Genomic DNA, 24255 nt, shown 5'->3' on the forward strand with positions numbered 1-24255 from the left:
AATGTCAGCCTGACTATTGCTTACAGCAGAAATTCATTGTGGGTGATGGCGCCACGCCGCAGGGAGGCCTTAAATATCCATGTGCAGGCATGACCTTGGACAGCTAACCCCTTATTTTAATAGTGGTGCTTTTAGTGCGTTTAAGAGGGCAGATTAGGGTAACCGTAACCACCTGATGCTAGGTCATCAGGGACACTTTATCCAGCCCTGAACTTTGCACCTCTAAATGATTAATTTCAACTGTGTCAATCTAATGGCCTGCCTAATTAGTTCAAGGTAACCAAAACAAGGCTGCAACTCCCAGAATGCATAAGGTTCTCACATAAAAGTACAGCACTGCACAGTGTTCGTAATGACCTGGAGGGAGGTGGTCGCCTGAAAAGAGACACCTGAACAACACTCCCTCATCACATGAACCCCGATGATTTCAGGCAGGTACTTTTTTGTTGTTCAAATAAGACATATTTATCATTGAGCAACCCTGGTGAGAAGCATTTATCCCAGGTGATCCTCTCAGCAGCGGTCTCCATGGAAAGCGCTCAGCTGCTGCCCTCCTTGCATTGAGGCGGTTTCTGAGTGTCCAGCCTTCTTCAAAGTACAGACACTCTTCAGGGGCAGGACTTCACCTCGCTAGGAAACCACACTCGAGCCAGGCGGAAACCAGGGCACTCCTGTCCCACTTCAATTCTTCACTGCCTTGCTCAAGCCTCCTACACCTACTGCCCCAACCCTCTCTCCCCGTCTCCATGCTCTCATACTCTCTCTGGCCACCTCCAGCACTTCATGAAGGTTCTGAGTCCTAACTGCGCCTTCTGCTCTCCTTTCCTTGTCATTCCCATGCCAATCCCTGCTTTCTGCCCTTAATGTCCTCCTGCTAGTCCACTCCGCCCTGTCGCCTATTCCAACTGTCCACAACAATCCTCACGCCTCCTGCTCCCTGCCTCCTGCTCTCTGCCCCCTGTTCTCTGCCTCCTGCTCTCTGCCTCCTGCTCTCTGCCTCCTGCTCTCTGCCTCCTGCTCTATGCCTCCTGCTCCATGCCTCCTGCTCTCTGCACCCTGTTCTCTGCCCCCTGCTCTCTGCCTCCTGCTCTCTGCCTCCTGCTCTCTGCCTCCTGCTCTCTGCCTCCTGCTCTCTGCCTCCTGCTCCATGCCTCCTGCTCTCTGCACCCTGTTCTCTGCCTCCTGCTCTCTGTCTCCTGTCCTATACTTCAATACAAGCCCCTGATCAAGTCTGAGTTTCCTCTTCTCCTCCATCTCCCTCACCTACATTTCTTTCCTCAACTAATACAGCTGCCCTCCCCCTTTCTCCCCCTCTTCCTCCTGCCTTCCCTTTCTGCCTTCCTCCCTTCTGGTCTGTGTCTCCTTCACTATCTTGCTCTTCCTCTTCCTCTTCCTCTTCCTTTACCCTCCTTTCTTCGATGTTTTTACCCCATATTCTACTCTCCTGACAGTTCTTACCGTCTTTTCCAGATCCACCCGAGGTGATGGTGTTCACCGAGAACCCCCTGGAGTTGGGGGAGCCGAACGTCTTAATCTGTTTCATGAACAAGTTCTTCCCGCCCGTCATCAAAGCCACGTGGCTGAAGAACGGAGAGCGCATGTTCGAGGGGGTCGGAGAGACAGACTTTTACCCGAATGACGATTTCTCCTTCCGGAAGTTTCTTTACCTGACATTTATCCCCAAAGAGGGGGATGAGTACGCCTGCTCCGTGGACCACTGGGGGCAGCAGGCCACCGTGAACAAGCTTTGGGGTAAGTTGACTCATAGCTGCCAATGTTTCAGATTGCTTATGTGTGACATTTTCTTAATTCTGTACATGTAGGAGGGGGGGGGGCTTACTAATGCCCCGGGGACGACCTCCTCCCTGGGGCTTCTTTCTAAAAGAAAATGCTATGAAGGACCTTACGGCCTGCCCCAGAGCTCATAATTTTATAAATGGGGGACCCCCCCAGCATCATGGGACCAGGGCACCCACAATAGAGGCTGGGCCCGAGAGATGGGGTCCTCGGGCCAAAATCAGCCCAGTTGGGGGGCTGCATGGCCCCCGTTTAATGAAGAAATAAAGAAAGGCCAGGCTCCAAAGGATGCTGTCCCTGGGGCTGAAATTGGCCCAGGTAAGGGGGGCAACGCAGCTCCCCTTCCCATAAAAATAGAAAAGAAAAATGTACAGCTGGAGATCCCACCCCCTTTCTTCTGCACTCTGCAAATGCTCCTCCTGTCGTACTACTGATTGGGGGATGAAGTTCCCTTGGCTTCAGAGAGTACTTGGGGGACAACAAGCCCTCTTGTTACCTCCAGTAAACCCCACACAGGGGGATTACTGAGAGATCTTTGGAGGCCACTTCCCCTTTCTCTACAACTCTGCAAACATGCCTCCTGGCACACTACTGGTTGGGGAATGAAGTCCACTTTATTCCTGAGGGCCTCTAGTGGAAAAAACCTAAGGGTACAGGGTTGTCATAGTTAGGCCCAGGTTTCACTCGTAGAAGACCAGTGAAATTCAGCAGTTGTAGTTAGCTGAGCTGACTATAACTCGTGCCCACCCACAATACACTGCTTCTGACCTTACATATTACATCACTCATGACATGGTCACTGACATCACTGATGACATTATTGAGATGCCAGGCTGACTGACTGGATCTTACTAGTCAGGTAGGAGCAGATCCACTGGAGGGCATGTCCTTAGACTCCGATGTCATGTAGGTGTTGGATGTGGATGGGGTGGGAGCCTGTCAAACGCTGTAGAAAGGTCTAGGAGGGTGAAGGCCTCTGTGTGGCCTCTGTCCACAGTCATTCATATATCATCCATAGCAGCATTGAGAGCAGTTTCCATTTTGTGGTTGGGTCGGAAACCAGACTGTGTTGCGCAGAGGAGTTGGTGGTCAATGAGGTATTCGCTACAGTGTCTGTTGATGATTTTCTCTAGGACCTTGTCCGGGAGTGGTATCAGGAAGATTGGTCTGTAGTTGGCAAGCATTTAAGGGTCCGCAGAGGGTATTTTCAGAAATAGAAGGACAGTTAGTCTTTCCAAGCATCTGGGAAGGTCGCAAAAGAGGTGGCAGAATGGGTGTGAGCATGGTGCTGATGGGTTGAGTCCTCTGGAAAAGGCAAGGTGGGGTCTGGGGTCAGATGGGGCCCCAGAGCAGGAGAAGTGTGGCTCAATGGTTAGAGCGGCAGACCCTGATGCAGAGGTCTAGCCCGGGACCAGGGTTCAATTCCCTGCCTCGGCGGGTCTTGGGCTCAAAAGTTCCACGGACCTGATAATTCTCGCCTCGGTGCCTATTCCAATCATGGAGTCCCACTCTGCAACTCTGGGCAATAGCTTGCTTAATCTCCACAATGGCCCCAACAACGCTAGGATGCCTGGCCTTCACCCTGGGGGTGCCCAGGAGTGGACGCCTCACAGGGAAAGCCAGGATGGGTTCCACAGCGGTATTCGTACAAGCCCCTTGAGACCCTTGCGGGTGAGTAGTCCGCTATACAAGTATCAATTTACATTTTTTACATTTACAGAGCGGATGGATTTCATGGTGGCATTAGCTTCTTCTTGGGTAATGGCATCGCATGTGGTTAGCATTGGTTCTTTTTATAAGATCAGGAGGCATTTGTCGAGGTCTGTCGGATCCGGCTGTGAGTTAAAGTTGCTCTAATTGGCAGTGATTTTATTGCCGAAGAATTGAGAGAGATTGTTTCAGAGGTCCTTAGAGAGTGATTGACTTGGAAGTGGCCGATGATCTGGCAAAATCTTTCACAGTGGTGAAAGAAAGTGCTGAAGATGCCTATATGTCTGCCTAAAATTACAGTATGTCGATCAGTGTATTCACATATACCATAGGTATTTTTAACACATTGGCGTAGGCACCCACAATCTAAGATCATCACTACAACCAAGGTGTGTCTGTTACACTACTGCTTGAAAGCAAATCACGATTTGTGGCATGCTTCACAGGTAACAAAACACAGACACCATATCTAAACTATTAATTATATTTTAAGATTAGGTGAACATAAAATGCTACTGAAAGGTCTGAAATATGCCCCACAGTTTGAAGAATAGATTACATTAACAATAGCTCTGAAATATCTGCCATTCTAGTTTTTTCTCCATAAGCAAGGGTTGACAACCACTCTGTCTTCAATGTCTGTGACTACCATGTGCTAAACCTATTGCTCCGTTTACCACCTGACTGCAAATGTTGTGACCTCACTGGTGCAAACTATACACCTGGTAAATCTCAATTCTGCTGGATTCGAGATTAACCAGGTGTTCAAATTGCACTTGAATCCCCCACTGTGCACATCGTAATGGGGAGTGATGTGCCAGTAGCTCACTGCAGTGCACAAATACTGCATGTGCACTATTTTCTCCACATATTTGTGTTCGGTTTCAACTGGCAAAAACCACCAGATCATGCACCTTGAATCCTAGATCTACTACTGAGTAAAAGCGAACAAGAGGTTAAAATGAAAAAAAAAACAACACACAAAAAAATGTCATTTTAATAATTTATAAATAAAGAGAAAATTAAATGGACAAAATGAAAAAATCCAATAAAGGGAATGTTACAAGTTTTAAATAAAAATAGCGACAAAAGGAGCTAAGTGCCAACAGCAGGTAACTGTTGACGATAGACTAGAACAAAGTTAAGATCGACCGCAGTGGAGGGCGGGTTGGATACAAGGACCATGCTGGTCCAGTCAAAGAGATACATTCTAGCTTAGGAAAATTCTGAGAAGGTAGATTCTTCTGCGAGGCAAACTAGCAGGCTAGATCCAAAGAGTTTTGTCAATGACTGGGTGCTGAAGGACGAGGTATTGGTGAACGTGTTGATGGAAATGGAAAAAGCTCAGAGTGTGAAAAGTCCAGGATCCACAACCCAGATGCTGCTCAGCAACGAGTCTGGTGAAGATTTCTTCCGTTGCACTTAGACTCTTTTCTGGAAGTGAGATTCCTTCAGGGGAGCAAGGCTGTAGATTGTAGCCGGAGAGGGTTTGATGTCGTCAGATATTGGTCAGTGCTGGACCTGCTAAATCAGATTTTCTGCTGTGTAGAAGAGCATAGCAAGAACTGGGGTGAAGTTAGGCCCACCATCTATGCACCCTCTGCAGATCGTCTTCACCGGCTAGTCCCGGTCTTCTGTCCGTTCTCCAAGCAAAAACCTTTTAAAATGTTTTTATGTCCCAAGGTTTAGGTTCATAGAAGAGAAATACACTCTGACACCAGTCATAGATTCCAGGATCTCAGGAGCAGCACTTGGGGTCACAACTCACTCACTCCACTGAAACCACCAGCAGGGTCCAGGGCAGGTTCAGTTGAAACTGGTCAGCTGGCCTCCTACAAGAATATGGTCTTCTTATAGCTTTATTGTTTCTGTAGCTTAACAGGAGTTCAGCCAATTAACCCTTGGAGTACAATACTTTGTTCTGGCCTCGAGGTGGGAGCATAGCCAGCCCTTAGGGTTCTCCCTACAGGCCTCAGCAGCAGGTGCAGTTAAAGTTCTATCTTCCACAGGCACAGTAATGTTCTGAAAAGAATGCCTGGGGTGCCACTTTTATGCCTTGCACTTGCCTGTGTGTGTGGGTGAGTCCTGGCCACTCGCTAACTAATAGGGGAAACTTTCCCAGGGATAATCTTACCCACTTTTGCATCAGGTCCTGTGTGCCCTACAGGAAACAATCCCACAGTGCCCCTCTCTACCTAAATCCAACATGGCAGAGCTTTTCACCCCCTGTGCAGAGCACCTGTGCCCACCCAAGACGTGGTCAGGGAAATGAGCAACCAATCCAGTCACTCAAAACCGGTTCTGGGGACCACTCCTCTCCCACTGGGAGAATTCATCCGATCTATATCCGCGGTGCCAGGATGTTTCTGAGCTCCGCTCGACCAGCATCTGAGGTGGAGAGGGATGTGAGCAGGCTGTGCTTATTATTTCCCCACCCATGGACTCCAGTGGGGTGCTTTGTGGTCACGCCTCCTGGGCAGCTGTGGATCCAGGCCGCATGCTGGGGGCAGCCCTGCTGATCGGTGCCATTTGCTGCTTCCTCTGTGCTTGGTGCCAGAGCTGCTGGGGCAGAGGACTCCCCCAGCTGCGATTGGACCCTCCAGCCCTTCAGGAGGTCTGCTGTGCAGTGAGAAGCAGATGACTTGGCCTGTCTTGGGGCCCCCAACCGTGCCCCTGAGACAACGCAATTACAGCTGATGCCAGGGCACATGTGAGGGTGTGGCTAAGCCTGAGCAGTGCTGATTGTGGTGCCCAAGGACCCGGACTTAGTAGACTATCGAGAGGCACCTTGGTGCCAAGCGACGGGCGGGCCCGAATGGCCATATATAGCCACGGCTGGCTGCCTCCTACTATTGATAGCGGTGGGTTTACGGAAGTGAGCTGTATGGCCCTACCGTGCTTGCCTTCATTGCGAGATGGAGAAAGTGGTGGAGGTTATCAAGCTCAAGAACAAGGGCCTCAAAGCGCATCCCGGGTGTAAAAGCATTTGCATCCTAGGATTTCCAGTATCAACGACCATCGACAAAATGGAAACCTATGTCGTAAACATGCTCCACTCCGTGTTCAGTGAGGTCCTCTCACCGGTCTTCATTGTCCAGCGTGCGCACTGTGCGCTGGGCTAGCGCCCTCTCCCTGAGGCGCTGGTGAGACCCATCATGGCCAGACTGCTCAACTACAGGGACACCAGGCTCGCAAGAGAGTCAAACCATCCAGCACCGAGGTAATAACATCACACTCTACCCTGATTTCACCAACGCAGTGCAGGCCACCCACCGAGAATTCCTACAGGTGAAAAGCCTTCTTCAAAAAGCCAGGATTCCTTACTCCTTGCTCTGCCTGGCTAAACAGGATACAACTAGATGCCAAGCAGCATTATTTCACAGACCCCTAAGGCTGCCATGAAATTCTCTTGGTGATTAGCAATCACTAAAGCACCTATTATACCTGCCCCCTTAGCTGCCAGCCTGCCAGGAACATTGCCTCTTGTAATGCGCCGACTTTCCGCCACGGATGCGGGCGGAGCTCCCCTGTCCCCTTTACATATGCAGCAATATTGACTCTGCCAGACCACGGATGTGGGTGACTGGCCTATCCTTGGGTCAATGGTACCACTTTTCTCTAATTTATGTTTACCTGCACTGATCCCCGGATGGGGTTATTCTATAGCTCCTTCGGTCCCTCAGTCCCTCATTGACTGGGATGCCTGCCTGGCTCACTGTTGACCCTGAGGAATGTCTCCAATTGTGTTCTATGGCTTTTTGGAGATGTGTTTGGGTGGGGGGAGGGCTTGGGATGTTTCAACCAGTTTGGAGGGTTGAATTGGGCTGTGGGTGGGTTCTTTATTGTTGTACCTTTCATGTTTTACCTCTGATTCATTGCACTATACGAAGGAGCTTTCTCCTCCTGGTAGCCAGGCACACGCGGTTAACATCCCCCCTACTAGGGCCTTCCCTCTCAGGCATTCCCCTAGTGCCAAATGACATCCATAAAATGCCTGACCTGGAATTCCCAGGGAATTAATGATTAGCGCAAGGTGCGCCTCGTACATGCGTACTGTAACAGGCACTGCGTAGATATTTGCTTCTTCCAGGAGATACATCTGACCCAGATGACCGCCTCTCACCTTTGGGCTGGCTGGATCGCAGAGACAAACGCATCTCTATACTCCAACTGTGCTCATGGCACCGATATACTCGCAAGGGGCTGCACTGGAGTACGCGTCAAACTCTTTGTGACCCTGAAGGCAGGTTCGTCATTGTAGAGGGCACACTACACAATTTCCCAGTAATCTTAGCCTCAATCTATGGTCCCAATACAGACTGCCTATCATTTTTTGCAGAGGTCTGGTACTTAAGAACCAGAATGGGGCCAGGCCCTATTCTGTGGTTTGGCGACTTCAATGTAATATTGAACCATACAGCAGACAGATCCAGTGACACCAGGCGACCTCACCCAGGTGCTCAACTTCATACACTCATACGAGATAACAGTTTGCAAGACACATGGTGCTTGCGGCATCCGCATAGTACTGAGGGCACCTGCATCACCTCCACACATAATACCTGGTCTATGATTGACTACTGGCTACTTACATAAGACACTCTTACTCGGACCACAAATATTGCTCACCTTCCTAGAACTCTCTCCATCCACTCACCGGTCTTACTAGTCATTACGCCTCCCCACGCTGCCTCTCTGCTCTTCACTTAGAAATTGGATCCGCATGCCCTTCGGGATGAAGTCTTCCCGGATGAAATCCAAATGGAAATCCTAGACTTCTTTGTCCACAACAAGAGCTCGACTGACTCTCCCTCCACACTCTGGGAATAATTGAAAGCTGTCATTTGGGGTACTTGCATAGCAAAGCAATCGGGTATACTTAAGGCAATCTGCACGTAATTTACCATACTAGAAAAAGACATACGTATGTTCCAACTCGACTTCTTCAGAACCAGAAACAAGCTGTCACTGGCTGCTCTTAGAGAAACGCTCTCAGAATACACAGAGTAGGCATCCAGGGAGGTTTACTATCTCAACAGGGATGCGGCGAAGAGACATTATGATGGAGGGGAATGATCCAGCAAGATACTGGTGGACCTCTTCAGAAAACCTGGGCAAGCACGTACATTGCAGAACACCTGGTTGCCCAGCAATCGCCCCATACGAAGTCGGATGGGATTGTGCAGGTCATGCCATCCTTCTACTCTGATTTATGTACAGCTTCTATAGTACAAGAAATGGCAACCCTTCATACCTATCTACACATGCTTCAACTTCTATGGCTGGATAATGTGCATAGCGCGTATCTTGATATCCCCTTTACTGTAGAACATGGGTACTCACAAACTTTCTCTCGGGGGCCAAATTGAAAGTGTGGTTTGTGGCCGAGGGCCGCACCAGTGGAGGCGGGGTCAGTGGGGGCGGGGCTAGAAGGGGGGAAAAATTGCTGCCGTTTCAAAACATTACTAGACAATGCTGTATTTCCAAAGCAGTTGTAACTACATGGAGCACATGTTTAAAACATGTTTTTAGTAGCAGACAATAGCAATCTTGAGTGGGATTGCATGGCAATTTGCAGTAACATGGTGATGGAAATCAAGCTGGTCTTGGAGATGGAGGCAGATGTGGTGATAGAGCTGCTGCTAGCCAAATCCAAGTGGCGAAGACTCAGGCAGAGAAGAGGCTTTGGGGCGAGAAGACGCTGCGGTGGATGAGAAGAAGCATTAAAGCAGAAATGGAAAGACATAGGACACGCCCCTTTCAGAGGCCCTTTTGGTTTTTTTCATCCCCCTTAAAGCCCTGAACTTGAGTACAAGACACAACACGCACGACTTCCAAGTAAACAATACTCACCATACATCACCTATGCTTGTTCACATTAATGCTAACAAACAGGTCCTCTGGCAAACACAGGTGTAAGAATGCATTTTGTTGTTCTAGAAAAGATCATGCCACAGACAGACAGTTCTGGATGGCTCATGACAACAGACATTTTCACTCTGCAACATTTGCAGTCACTTCTTGCATTTTGGTAAAAACTTGCTGTTTTTCAGGGACAGAACATCAGTCACAGAAATACAAACCTTTTCAGATAACCGTCTTCTACATCAGCAGAGCTAAAGCAATTGTTTTGCAATGTAGCAGGGTTTTCAAAATGCATTTCCAGGGAAACAAACTTAATGCATCAATGTCCTTTTCATGTAAGGAGTGAGGAAAGGAGTATTAACCGCTAAAAACGCCATATCTGTCCTCAATGATGATTTCAACATTTCAACATGAAAAAGAGTAGAAGTTAATCTAATATTCAGCTGCATATGGCAGGCGCATTAGAATTTTCCTCACTGCAGACATTGAACAACATAATATGCTGCTATTCTTAATGCTGTCTGCCATTTGAGGACATATCAGTCGGCAAATCATTTGGCAATTGGTGGGCATAGAAACACAAACAAACATATGCCCCTCAAACAGCAGAGCCAGTGCACATCGAGGATAACGAAGGCATGTGTGGCTTCACATTTATATTTAGGGCAAAACTAGCTGGCAAGCAACTGAGGGATGTCTCTTTACTGCCTTTTCACTGTTCTCTCTTCTTCCCTCTTCTTCATCTTTATCCACCTCTCTTATTCTCTCCTGTTCCCTTTTCTCTCAACTAATCACCTCTTTCACATTCCCTCCCTTGCTCTCCTAATCCCTTCTTCTCTCCCTTATTCCTTTCTTCTCTCTCATGTTCCCTCCCTTTCTCTCCTATTCCCCAATTACCTTTGGTGCTCCCTCATTTTTACTCTGTTTCCCCCTTTCACCTCGAGCTGTTTTCTCTTCACCCTTGCTTCTTCTCTATTCTCTTTGCATCCTTTCTTTTCCCTCATTTTGTGACTCCTGTTCTTGCCAGGACAATTGCTCATATAGCTCTCTATCGCATGCAAACACTGCGTGTGTGTCGTGCTCTGGCAGGCTGGGATGGATTTAGCAGCGGCTGGGGACAGGATTCCTAAAGCACTGTGTGTAGTAGAGTTTAAAACAGCTCCACATCTGCTGCCGCTCGTTTCGTGTTGCGACTAGAAAGAAATAGAAATGAATACACAAAGGGGTCGTCAACAAACCTCCACCCCCCCTCTCCCCCCCCCCCCCCCGCCTGCGGGAGGAAAGCAAAAGTATGCTGAATCATGAAAATGAGTTTCAATTCACCTAGGGATGGCGTGAAAATGCAGCCATTCGTCTCCCCCCAAAATTAAATATTTTACATTACAAACGCACGGGACTTCTGGAATTAACTGCACATACAATTTGTGGCCGCTCGTGCCAGCGAGGTGAGGCGCAGCCATCCGGCAATACATATATAACCCTCCATGATACATCCGTCACATGGTTGTATTTCAGTGCCCTCGACAGTATGACCTTTAGACATCAGAAGCGGGCATTCCTTCCCTCCAAGCCGGAAATGGGATGTTTCAGCAAACACATTTACAACTCAGTTTATAACCCATAGTACTGCCCACTGCAACTAAAGTGAAGTGAAGCTGAAGCTGAATTTTCAAGATTCTCCGGGGCTGCGGGTTGCGAGGACGTGACTTCGTCACCACGGACACAGGAAGCTTCTTAAAAGGCAAATCTTCCTCTTCCTTGGGGGACTCATTCGGTCAATTTTCTGACTTCATCTGATTTTTATACAAGTATTTTGTATTTTCTCTAACATTTCTTCCTCCATTATTTGGGGAATATCAGTGAACAACATCATATCATTTTAGAATAATCACGCCATATCATCAAGGGTAACACCAGGGAATTCTTTCATAATATTACGCTATTTTAGTAATAAGGTCTTTTTGGTCTCACAGCAGCCTTGAACCCTGGGGACGGTGTGCTATGGGCGCGTTAAACCACACTTCCCAGGATCCTTGGGTCACACGCGGGAGACGCGATGACGTCCTTAGACGTGGTCACGTGGGACGCGAGTGCATCTCAGAACAACAAGAAGGCGGGTGCACCACCGCGTATTCCATCTACGCGGTGCCACGGGTTGTACTAGACTTGGCGAGGACAAGCCTTCAGAACGGTATCGTGGGGGCCTCACTATTACAAAGGGGGTAATCGCTTCTGGCATAAGCGGCTGTTCATGTTGATGAGGGCAATCTTGAGCGCACGATTACAAAGGAGTGAACGCTTCTGGCATAAGCGGTTTTTCACGGTTTGACGAGGGCAATTTGAGCGCTAGATTGCGAGGGGGGATCGCTCCTGGCATAAGCGATTTCTCCACTCGTTAAACGAGGATAACTAGAGTGGAATAGAACACAAGAGTGTTTGGATATATACGAGGGATATATACTTTTCACCTCATTGTTCCCTCTATATATTTACTTGCAGATTGTGTTCTCTGGCGTCCTGTACACCGGACACCAGTGCAAGTGTTTGTAATACATCAACTCGGTAAGTGAAACAACTGTGTGTTACACCTACAGTAGGAGAATTACAACAGTTTTGGATACTGTTGGTTTGAATTGGTTTTTGGACTGTGTATAGTGTTACTAAGTACTTGGGACTGTTGTCTGCACCAAGACAGATAAATGGTCTAATACAAGGTATGCATGCCTTAGATTTTTAGACTACATAGGGACTCTTAAGGTTGTTATTAAAGTAGCCTATGCACGACAATGCATCTGGGGCTTTCTAAAACTTATCAGACACACCACTTAGTGGCCAAAAATTAAATTAAGTATAATATTGAAAGTTGGAATGGGTGGATATACATAAGGGTCCTTATCCGCCCCCTCTGTTCTTCTTTCTTTGCCACAGTGATTGTTTTCCCGCACTTAAGGGGACACTCTCCATAGATTACACAGGATTGTTAAGGATTGCTTGGACCTACCTCCCTGTAGGGGTAATAACTTTCCCCCAGATTACGGGGGGACCCCGAGAGAAACCGAATGCGACGGTCCTGACGAAGACCGGAGTGACCATACAGGCGCATCAAGAGCGGTCGAAACATGTTGACTCTGGCAGTGGTAGGAGGGAAGCCTTGAGGTTCCTAATTATCTCCTGAAGGCATTTTCCCATCCTCTGTTCTTTCATCTTTTTAATCCTGGTAGAGGTGCCAAGTAACGTTTAATAAAGTTGGTTTTCTAGTTGACACCTTTAATCAGTTTTAAATCACTCCTCATACTGCACAATTTCTTTGTCGCACTTTTCGGTTTGGAAACACATGGTGTTTGCACTATTTTCACCACAGTGGATGTGTTAAGTGTTGTGTCTGTTTAGTTTGTTTGACTATATGTTGTGTTAAGTGGAATTTATTATTTTTTCCCCCTCCCTTATGCTCCGTCCTGTGTGGGGTACACCAGGGCATATTGTAAGCAGGCCCAATGATGAAGCATGTCACATACCTCGGTATGTGAGTGAGGGCAGATTTTCCAAATAGAGTGATTTGCCCTATTGGGGCTGGCTCTATCTTTTACCACATTAGTACATATGGTATTATTATTTACTCTTCCCACCCCTTTTGTGTGTACACTATTGATCTCTGGGGGTTCGGGGTGGCAGAGTATAAATTGTCTTTAACCCTCGCCCCTTCTTTGTGATTATAGCTTCTTAACAGGTCCTTTAAAAGTCAGCTGTAACAGCGCTAGTTACAGCTGACTTTTAAAGGGTCTGTGCTTCGTGCCGTGTGTGACGTCTCTGAAGCTCATCCCAATCAGAGGCAAGCATAAACAGAAAAGTTGGTCGCAGGAGCAAACGCTGTGAATACGTATTGAATACGTATGCTCCTGCGTTCGGCCATCTTCTCTGTTGACTTTACAGGTACATATGACTCGCATGGCAAAGAGGTCCGCGGGCCGCCAGTGAAGGCCAGGTGGGCCGCAACTGGCCTGTGGGCCATACTATGAGTACCCCTGCTGTAGAAGAAATAGTGCAGGTCATCCGGAGCATGATTGGGGACAGTGCGCCGGGCCTGGATGGACTCACCACGTCATTCTATAAGGAATACGACACGCTCCCTGAAGTGGTCATATCTCTTTCTCCTCCTCCCACGCTACGGCATCAGCACACGCCTCCCGTGCCTGATTCATGTATTATATACATCTCCCCTATGGTGAGCTTACGTATTAATGGTGATACTTCCGCTCTGTTTTCTGTCACTAGGGGCACCATGTAGGGATGTCCCCTATCTCCTATCATTTGCGTTAGCTATGGAGCCCTTGGACGCAAGGCTACACCACCACCATGCAAATAGGGGACCTCCATTTCACTGCCAAGGAGATACTTGTGTTCATGTATGTTCATGTATGTCTGCAATCCCCAGACTAACCTCTTGCCTATCATTCGGGAAGTCTTCCCTGCTTCCTCTCACTTTGGCCACATGTTAATTTGTGCATGAATACCTGCTTCAATGGACAACGGAACCGATCAGATATCTGGGAATATAGCTCAGCGGACTGTGGAGGCCCAACTATGGATGAATCATGACCTGACTCAAAGATCGCATACTGGTCTGGTATAGGCTATCCTATCAATGGTGGGTAGGATCGCTATTACAAAACCGATTATTCTCCCCAAGTTTCTCTATCTAGTCATTAATATCCTGATCCAGCTCACCAAACACTTTCTCAAACAACTTTGGTCCAACCTAGTATTCCTGGGCTGGGTGGCAATGTAGCCGATGGTGGCATGGGGACCATGACACTGCCATTCCAGCAAGGTGGCCTTAATGCCCCTGACATGCACCTCTTCTCTTACAGTGCATAGGCCCAATCTATACATTTCTGTCTATACCCCACCTTTTTCCATTCATACACTGTGGTGGAGAATGATCAGGCGGCCCAGGGTCCCCTAGCTATGATACAGTACCAGCCGTACAAGCCCCGTGTGCTGAGATAGACACAGATGCTTATGCTCTATGGGCTTGGTATGGCCTGCTGAGGCAAGCCCACCTTCATTGACTATATTCTATTCTATTCTATTCATAAATATTTCTAAAGCGCATGACTACCTGTGAGTGCTTCCATGTGCTGAAAACACCAGGTAAACTGCAGCTGAGAAACAATTAAAACAGAAAAGTTTTTAGCATTTTCTTGAAAGTGCTAGGAAGGCACATTATCTGCCACCACTCCTGGTTCTCCCTATCCTAGGTACTGCAAACAAATATTATGTATTAGCATGCAACATTTAAGCAGGAGTGTACTGGGTAAGCACATTTTGGATCAGTTTAGGACCTCTTATATGTATCACTTTGTGAGTCATGCACAATACTTTTAAATGCATCTTCTTGGATGAAGGCAACCAATTGGCAACAGCGAGGCGCCTGGGAACTTTTAGACGAATTTGTGCTGCGGCATTTAGAATAAGTTGGACGTTTTTTTATGATTGACTTTGGGCTACCCAAATACGATGTTTTCCCATAGTCAAGTCTGGAGATAACTAAATCTTGTATTACCAGACTTTGAAAGGTCTCTGGTAGGCATCTAAGCAGGTTTCTGAAAGCTCTCAATATGCTGAAGCAGGTAGATTCCAGTTTTATGGCTTGAGTCGCCATTGTCATTTTCCCATCAATCCATGCGCCACGCCACTGACTTCTGATTTTGTAGTGGGGTGACTACCAAGGGAATCCGGCCACTTCATTTCCATCCATCTCGTCGGGTTATTCCCTACCACCAGCACCTCAGTTTTTTCCCCATTGAGTTTAAGGGTACTTCCTGCCCTCCACCCCACAACATGTCTACGGCAAGCGTTAAGAGGGGTTGAGGTGTTACTAGTTTGGTGGGAGAGAGCAATAACAATCTGTGTGTCATCTGCATACGCTATACTAGTGAAACCATAGTTATTTATGATTTCTGCCAGTTCGGTGACCAACAGGTTGAACAGCGTAGCACTGAGTAAGGACCTCTGAGGGACCCCACAATTAAGCAAGAAGATGTTGGTCAAAGTGGTCCCATCTCAGACTTGAAAGGTTCTGTTGGGCAAGAATCTTAACCACTTAAATGCAGATCAAGAGATTACAGTTTATTTGAACCTAGAGATTAATACCTGATGCGAAACGGTATCAAATGCCGCACTGAGATCCACCCTCATCTAAGATGGCCTTCAACCCTCTATGGCCGCAATAAGAGCAGTTTTGGTGCTACTGCCTGCCCGAAAGGCAGTCTGTGGCTAATACTATTTCCTGGCAGGAGCCTTACTGGTCGATAGTTCTCACATTTTTTCTGGTCAGCCGATTGTTTCTTTAGTAGAGGCCTTACAACGGTGTGTTTCCATTTTCCTGGACCTTTCCTAGATTGAGTGAACAAACAGTCAGTGCAGAGATTATTACTTTTCGCCCTTTCAGCAAAAAATCAGAGGGTGCTGGATTCAAAGGAGAACATTATTTTCGAGTTTTCAGAATGTGAGGAATCTCTTCATGATTAATCTCTGGAAGCAAGCTCAGTTTTCCCTGTGGAGTGATCGAGGTCATATTAGAGAAGTTGTCTTTACCTAACAGAAGGAGGATTTTACATACTTTTTTTACAAAAATGTTAGCCAGCATATTTTATCTTATCTGATAGGGGTGGGAGAATTTTCTTAGTTGCTGGTTTCATTAGGCTATTTACCACGTTGAATAGTTCCTTGGAGGAATTGCCTGCATTATTTATTTTGAGGGCAAAAAAGCCCACTCTGGCCTTTCTAATGGCACAGTGGTAATTTTTTATTGCTGGTTTATAATTCAACTTTTCAGTTATGCTATAGTTTTTGCTCAATGTTCTCTCTTGTTTGTTTAGCTAATATTTTAGTTCTGAAGAAAGCCATGGAGATTTCATTCCTTCCCTAGGACCAGCACCTTCTTTAAGAGGGCTAGTGTATATGAGGCGCTTCTGATACATTCCGGAAAGCTATTATATCTGTTGTCTATGTCACCTGACATATCAAGGAAGGTATTAGTTAGAAGATTGTCCAGTTTAGACCAGTTTCGTTTTGGGTTATTGTAATTGAAAGATTCATAAATGGAATGAAATTATTTTATGGTCAAACCAGATAATCTTTTAAGGATCTCCTGTACTTAATTCCTCCATGTTGGAGATTATGCGCTCAAGCAGGTGGCCAGGTGTGTGGGCAGGGGCTGTGATCCTTGGGTTTGTTGAATTACTGCTAAATCCATTAGAACATTATTTGAGAGCCCACATCTAGTGTTATCTAAATGAAGGTTTAGGTCTCCAAGCACTTTATGGTTGGCAGCTATGGAACTATAAGTGGCCACTATTTCAGGTAGAGCCTGTATAAATTGATTAGCGGGACCAGGAACAACAATGCCATTGGCCAAGAGTCCTCTGCTCCCTGTGACGACAGATGAGGGGGCTGTCCGCGAGGTCGCCGGCTGGGGCTTCTCATGTTTGATGACCTTTACCCAGCTCAGTGCTTCCTCCAACCTTATAGCGCTGACAATTATCCATCGCCCACAGCGCTTGATGCTCTCTTATACCACCAACTAAGCGATGCATGTCGTGCCCTGCACAACACATTCCTAGCCTCCACGTCTTAGAACGCCTGATCGCTAATCCCTCTCCCTGCAAGCTTTCACTCGTCTATACTCTGTGATTCAGGAGATATTCGTCAAGGAGGAGGGAGAGTGATCAATCGATCAGACGGGCACCAATTACCACCCAAAGGGGGGGGAAAGTCCAGTGTCAGCTTGTGCCCGTGCGAATCACACGTTGAACAAAGGAGAATGCTGAACTGTTCCTAAAGAAAATGAAACAGACTGGCGTGACCTTAGGTGTGTGTGTTACACCTTTGGGCATCCATTTTGTTGGACGTGTTTGCCTCACACACCCGAAAGGGTGTCATGCTTCATCATAGGCGTTGCTCCTCGTCGGGGAGGCGGTGCAATCCCCGACGGGCTCACCTCAGAGAGGGGCTCTTTGGCGAAGATCTTTTTGTCCAACAGCCTATTGGTGAAGTGCGGGTATGTGGGTTAGGGCAGTAAATTTCCTGGAGAAAAGTGATTAAAATGTAGCAGGAGGTGCCGGAAAAAACTTTATTCTGGGGGTCCCCCTACTGCAGTTAAAAACGTGGAACTAGCTCGCTGGGTGACGGCAGATTAGGTAGCGTAACCCTAGACGAGGCTAGAGTGAGGGTTGGTCAACATGTTTCTCGCCTGGGGAAAAGTTCCCGCGATTCGTCAGGACCTAGTGACGGTGAGAGTTTAAAAAGAAAGAAAGAAAAACATGCTGGTGTCATGTGTTTTCGTGTGGTTTACCTCAGGGGTTAATCCTATGCCTAATGGTCATAGACTGATTACCACATGAGTAGTCGGCGGGTCGGTACATCGGGGTTGTGCCTACAGTTTTGGCTCAAGCTTCCCGTGTCCGTGCGGAATCACCTACCCATCGCCGCCGAGCTCGGCGGCGATGGGTAAACCACACGAAAACACATGACACCAGCATGGCAGGCTCAGACTCCCTGGGAGATTGACACAAACCTCCATTTGTGATACTCAAAGGCGCTATTGCTGGACTCAGTCCACTGTCCTCTCTGCCAACTACAGGCTCCGACTCATCTACTTTAAATTATTGCACAGCCTATATCGCACACAAGCCCAACTGCATGGGATTGATTATGCAAAGAACCCAAACATTCATTCCTTATCTCTCCTAAGTATCTCTTAAGTGGCATCAATTTTACCGATTGAGAGGTTCATTATAGAGCAGCTGAGACATTTTGTTGGGGTCTGGAGGAAACCAATGGAAATTCACTAGTATCTGTGTCGGGCACTGTCATTGACCACTGCTGTCCCTTTGTACCTATTACCCCCAAAAGAGAGTGCTGATGAGCAGTCATGGTTTACTCCAAGAAATGGTATTAGGTATGGCACAGTAACCCGGTCGGGGTTCTATTATATAAATATATTGGATTTAAGTACAATTAAAACATGTACAGAAGTTAGAAGAAGCACAACCCAAACATGGTTCTAATATAGTGTAGAGCTAGATAAAACCACAAATCAAAGTATCAGCATAGTCAGTATTACATAATGGAGGTTTCCCTTTCCACCACATGAGCACTGCACAGATCTTTAGTAAATAACCCCCCTACAAGGCCTCATTTAGAGTTTACCAGAGCACTGTGCCGCAGAGGTGGCAGAGTATCCTGTCCACCAAACTCACCGTCCACCCACTTTATTTGGAGTCAGGCAGACTGTCATGCTTCCTCCAACGGTGGCTGTGCTGGTTCCATCGGCAGAAACCTTAGACTTGGGGCCAAATGTGTAGGTACCAGTAGCGGCTGGCAGGGAACGAGGGCACGGGGCTTGCGCAGGGGAGGACAAAATACAAAAAAAACATTACCTGCTCACAGCCGCCATGACCATCTCTCCACCATTGTGTCTTCTTCTCTGGCAAGTCCCAGAAGCAGAAAGCACCCAAGCTCCCCAAAGCCAATCCCACCACTGCAATGCAGATTGGTCTGAGCGCCGTGGTTCAGCGGTCAGACAGGCAGTGGGAGCCTGGGCATGGTCCTCATCAGGCTGTGTATTACAGCCTGGTGAAGAACATGCAAAGTGCACATGACTGGTCGGTCCAAGACGGCCGGCCGAACTGTCCTGGGACTTGAAGTGTGCAAACGACTCCTCCTCCTGTGCCACCAGCCCGCCCCAAGCCAGCCCTGAACCTACGAAAAATAAAATGATAATTACAATGTTATTATCATTTTATTTTTCCAGCTCTGAGAGCAGCGGGGCAACGCTCCTCCGCCTTGGCGGAGGCGCCACCCCTGGCAATCTCCTATTTAAGGGCTACATTCGATGTGCTTTTTATCTTGTTCGGAATGACTAGGAATAGCCTGATGTCCCGAACAGTAAGAAAGAAAAAGCCCTAGGTTTCAAGGTCCATAACCCCTTGGGCGCGTCCTTCATTCTGCGCCTGTGCGGTGCTTTTAATGAGTGGGCGGGTTTATGACGGCCCCAGCCGTCATCAGCACGCCCACCGTGGTGCATGACGGCCGGGGGCCGTCATCAGCATAGAAGGGGTTAATATTTCTTTTTCAAAGACAAACTCCTGCTTCTGAGTGGTCGCAAGCAACATATAGGTCAATCAGCAAACTTTCTGTACCTACACAAGATCCCCCATAGTTAAATGTTAAATGTCGTATACTTGTAAAGCACACAGCTGCCCCAGCAAAGGGGCGACCCGGCGCTGTATACCGCTGGGGAACCCATCCTGGCATTCCCTGTGAGATGGTCCTTCCTGGGCATCTCCAAGGTGAAGACAAGCATCCCCGGCGCTGATGGGGCCGTTAGTAGAGATTAAGCAAGCTATTGCCCAGAGTTGCTGAGTGTGACCCATGGTTGGAGTAGGCACCGAGGCGAGAATTATCGAGTCCGCTGACCATGGCCCAAGACCCTGCCGCGTCGGGAATCGAACCCTGGTCCCGGGCCGACCTCTGCTTCCGGGTCTGCTGCCTCTAACCAGTGAGCCACACCACTCCACCATAGTGGCGGCTTTCTGAATGCAGAGATATCTCCACAAGTCAGGTGGATCTCTACATATCGCAGGTAATAGTCTGTCAGTAGTCTGTCAGGGTGGCAAAAGTAAATACCTCCATTTCTCAGGCAGAAGGTGGGCCGTCCACCACAACTCTAACTGAGGCCCCATCCAGAAGACCATCAGTCACTCCAAACAGGGAACACACAACATGTAAGGTACTAACTGGCACTGGCAGATGCCGCGGTACCTCATGGTTGATACCTAAGTGTGTCATAAAGTTCCACAGCCTTGATCTTTGGAACTGCTGGTTGTGGGTACAGTTTTTAAGTGTGTAGTACAGGTGTACAGACAGTGTACATACAACAGGCTGAGGGATAGTGCAGGTTCACCAACAGGGACAGTCCTTCCTGTCTCCAGAAAGACTTCCACCCGCATCGTAATCGGGCCCCTCGGTGGGAATGCGTTCCTAACCGCATTGTAATCGGCAATTCATGAAGCCAAAACTGGTCGCACCTCTGCGTCATGGTTTATCGAAACTCTCAGGAAAATCAGGAGTGCCTGCAAACTATTAGAGAGAATGTGTCGAACCAAGTTTGATTCGAAGGACAAAGCCATCTATAAGCAAGCTCTTAAAGCTTATTTTAACGATGTGCGCACTGAGAATAAAAACTTTTTAACCTTACAAATAAAAGGTGCTGCTAATAAAAGCAAAGACATTTTTTAAATCGTTAAGGATTTGTCATCCCCCAGTGCAGTGAGGAAGGCTTTTATTCCCACCTCAAGTTGGGTTGATCAGATGGCTGTTTTTTTCCATGAGAAAATCTACTTGAATTAACAGTCATTTGCCTCTAGGGGCACAGTCGAAACTGGTGAGACGTTGTGTGCACATGCCCTGCCTTCGGGGGTTAGTTATTCACTTACCCAAATTTCCCCCCATTTCTCTAGAAAAATCCCTTGACATCATGGTAACACTGAAGTCGGGTTCTCCTTCTGACCCCTGTCCAGCAAAGATCCTGAATAATATTGCAGAACCCATAAATTCTGCGGTTAACTCAGTTCTTAATACTTCTCTCAGACTGGGAATGGTACCCAGCTGTTGGAAAAAGGCAAAAATCATTCCGCTCCTAACGAAACCCACAGCGGATCCTGTGGTCGCATCCAATTACAGGCCCATATCCCTGCTGCCCTTCTTTTCAAAGGTCCTTGAGAAGTACGTTAACTCCGTGCTAACAGAGTATATAGAAGAAAACCATGGGCCTCATGACAGTCAGTCAGGCTTTAGAACCTCTCTTAGCACTGAAACTGCCCTACTGGAGGTTTCGGAAACGATTAAAACTCAGATGGACAAAGAGGGCAGTGCAGTGCTGATACTGCTGGATTTATCTGCAGCCTTTGACACCGTGCCCCATGACCAGCTCTTGTGCAGGCTAGCGGAGTGTGATTTTGGGGGTGTTAGAAACGGGACCCTGGCTGGCCAAGACTCACGCCAAAGTCAGTCAGGGATCACCATCTCTAAGGTCAGGGCAAGGGAGTCACACCCCAAGGTAACCCCTGCTCACCCTCTAGGTAACGTGGCGCGAGCAGCAAGGCTAAACTTGGAGGCGGTATGAGTTAAGTATTTGCGCACGCACCCCAGCAACAACACCCAAGGCCCACCACAAAGGAAACTCCACACAAGGTTATATAAAAATAGCCTTTGTATTATAGTAAAAACACATTAGATAACACACAAACTTTACAATGTGCCAGAGGCACGGGCAGAATTTACAAGGGATTATGTACAGGACAGGGCCACATGGACCACTGTCAGGGGTAGGCACTTGTTAGAAATAATACTTGTAGGTATACACTTAGCACATAAACATATAATGACTAGCACCACAATAGTACATGTAGCACACAACCAGTAATCAATGGTAAAGAGTAAATACCTCCTACGCAACCCTAAACACTGTAGGAAAATCACGCAGGGAACTAGGACCTTATCATCAGGACCTAAAGAAGGAATACCATCACCTAAGCAGGTCACATTTAGCAAAGGAGATAAACATAAGATACCTAAGCAGGTCACTTTTAGCAAAGGTAATGGGACATCAACAATCCTCTAAGCAGGTCACATTTAGCAAAGGGGATAAAACATAAAATACCTAATCAGGTCACTTTTAGCAAAGGTAATGGGACATCAACAATCCTCTAAGCAGGTCACATTTAGCAAAGGGGATAAAACATAAAATACCTAATCAGGTCACTTTTAGCAAAGGTAATGGGACATCAACAATCCTCTAAGCAGGTCACATTTAGCAAAGGGATAAAACATAAAATACCTAATCAGGTCACTTTTAGCAAAGGTAATGGGACATCAACAATTGCACATGAGGCATTAAACACATTCAGAGGTGCAGGTTAGAACATTTGCGCAGGAATCACATACATCAGTAAATTACAATGCGCAGGGTGCATATAGCACAACACTAGGATTGTCCCTCAGGCCAACTGGCCTCGCAAGGGGCTGAATGCCCTGAGTCTCAATGTCAGGGGGTCTGCGCAAGCAGCACAAACCACAAACCTAAACGTAGCAACTGTCCACTAAGTGCTGGACAGTTGTGAATCACAGCTGGGCAAACGTTGGAGCCACGTGGGCTCAAGAACACAGGTGACTGGCACCTAAGAGCTTCAGCGCTCTACTCAAATGAAATGCCCCAGAGCCTCTCTCAGGGCTCTAAATCAATATGGGCAGGAGCCTCGTGGGCTCAAAGAATAATGTGGGCTGGGGCGGGAGCCTTCTCTCAGGCTCTAAGAACAACTGCCCCCTCGAGCCTCTTGGGCTCGACAACAGAAAGTGCCCTGAGCCTCTCGGGGCTCGCTAGAACCAATGCGGGCGGGTGGAGCCTCTATGGCTCACAAACAAATGTGCCCCAGAGCCTCTCGGGCTCTAAATCAAAGACTGGCTGCGCACGTTGGAGTCCCTCACGGGGGACTCTGGATCAGGAATGCCCGCAAGAGCCTCGGTCGTCTCTACACACTGGAGGGGAGGGGCGGGCACCGGCAATGTGCCCCGACGCCCTCCTCCCCTATTCTCCACACCGGGCCCCACTCTGCACTCACCGGCTATCTCGCTGGGGGGGACGGCTCCTCGGCTGGGCAGCGCGGGGCTCCTCCTCACTAGGGGAGCCTCGAGGACATGGCCGGCTGCTTCCTCCGTCTCCCGCCTGGCCTGGTCTCTCTGCACTCCGCCTGACTTCCGCTGGGGCCGCCAATGGCAGCGCGGCCCTGGGGGTCAGGAGGCGGGACTTCCGGGTCGCTGCAGGCAGCGCGGCGGCCCGGCGGGGGCTGCACACACTCCTGGGCTGCGGCGGTGATTTCGATACGCACAATTCCTCGGGGGCATTGCCGGGTGGGCACCGGCCTCTAAATAAAATTATAAAGCGAGGTGGGCACTCGCTATGCCGCAGATCGGCAAAATAAAACGGGCAGATGCCGGGTGGGCACCGGCTGCACAACGAGCGCTCCCCAGCGCTCGGGGACAAAGTAAAGCGCTCTAAAACGCCAAGAGAAGCGCGCTCAGCGCTAGAAGGAAAATAAAGCGCGCCTAGCGCTACAAGTCAAAATAAGAGCGCTTCCAGGCACAGCAAAGCTCCAGCAAGGTCTGGAGGCAGGCAGAGGGGCAAGGCAGGGCCAGAGCCAGCACACTGGGTCTCCAGGCAGGGAGACAGTCCAAGTGGCGGTCCTCCTGGCCCCAGCAGCAGCAGCAACCCCCTCTGGCAAGGATCCACAAGCAGAACCAAGAACCAAATTGTATGGGGACACAGCCCCTTCTTATACTGTAAAATCCCTTTGTCTGTAGGTTCAGGGTGGGGGAAAACCAGTCACAGCTGGTTTTGAAGTACCCTTGATAGCTCAACCACCCATTTCATTCACTGGCAGGGCTAGGGACATCAGTCGCACTACAGGGGGTGGAGCCAGCATTGTGTGGGGAAAGTCCAGGCCCATCAGGGACCAGGGGCACTCCTCCCAAGCCATCAACATGCTAATCTCACACTCACCACCGGCAGACCCATCCAGCCTTCCTGGAGCCAGGCTCACCAGCCAGCTCCAGCCAATCACACGCCAGGCATATTTTACATTAATATGCCAAGTCCTAGAAGTGGTATTTCTACACAAGATACACACATGCCACATACACCATTGCGAAGCATTCATTCTCACGAGCTCGCACATACCAAATTCGAGCATGCACTCCCCACGCATCAGGAACTATCAATCAATAAATCAAGGCATTTATAGAGCGCACTACTCACCCGGT

General features: G+C 48.2%; 1 protein-coding gene across 3 annotated transcripts in view; it reads left to right on the forward strand.

Annotated features, from left to right (window-relative positions):
• Positions 1-24255, forward strand: part of LOC147709974 (mamu class II histocompatibility antigen, DR alpha chain-like) — a 180220-nt gene that overhangs the window by 122826 nt on the left and 33139 nt on the right. For all 3 annotated transcript variants that reach the window (XM_086920658.1, XM_086920656.1, XM_086920655.1), the window contains one exon: positions 1471-1752. In XM_086920658.1, the coding sequence (XP_086776784.1) occupies positions 1471-1752 (282 nt within the window). The remainder of the gene's footprint in view (positions 1-1470; positions 1753-24255) is intronic.

This window comes from Lissotriton vulgaris, chromosome 5, assembly GCF_964263255.1.
Source record: "Lissotriton vulgaris chromosome 5, aLisVul1.2, whole genome shotgun sequence".
NCBI lineage: Eukaryota > Metazoa > Chordata > Amphibia > Caudata > Salamandridae > Lissotriton > Lissotriton vulgaris.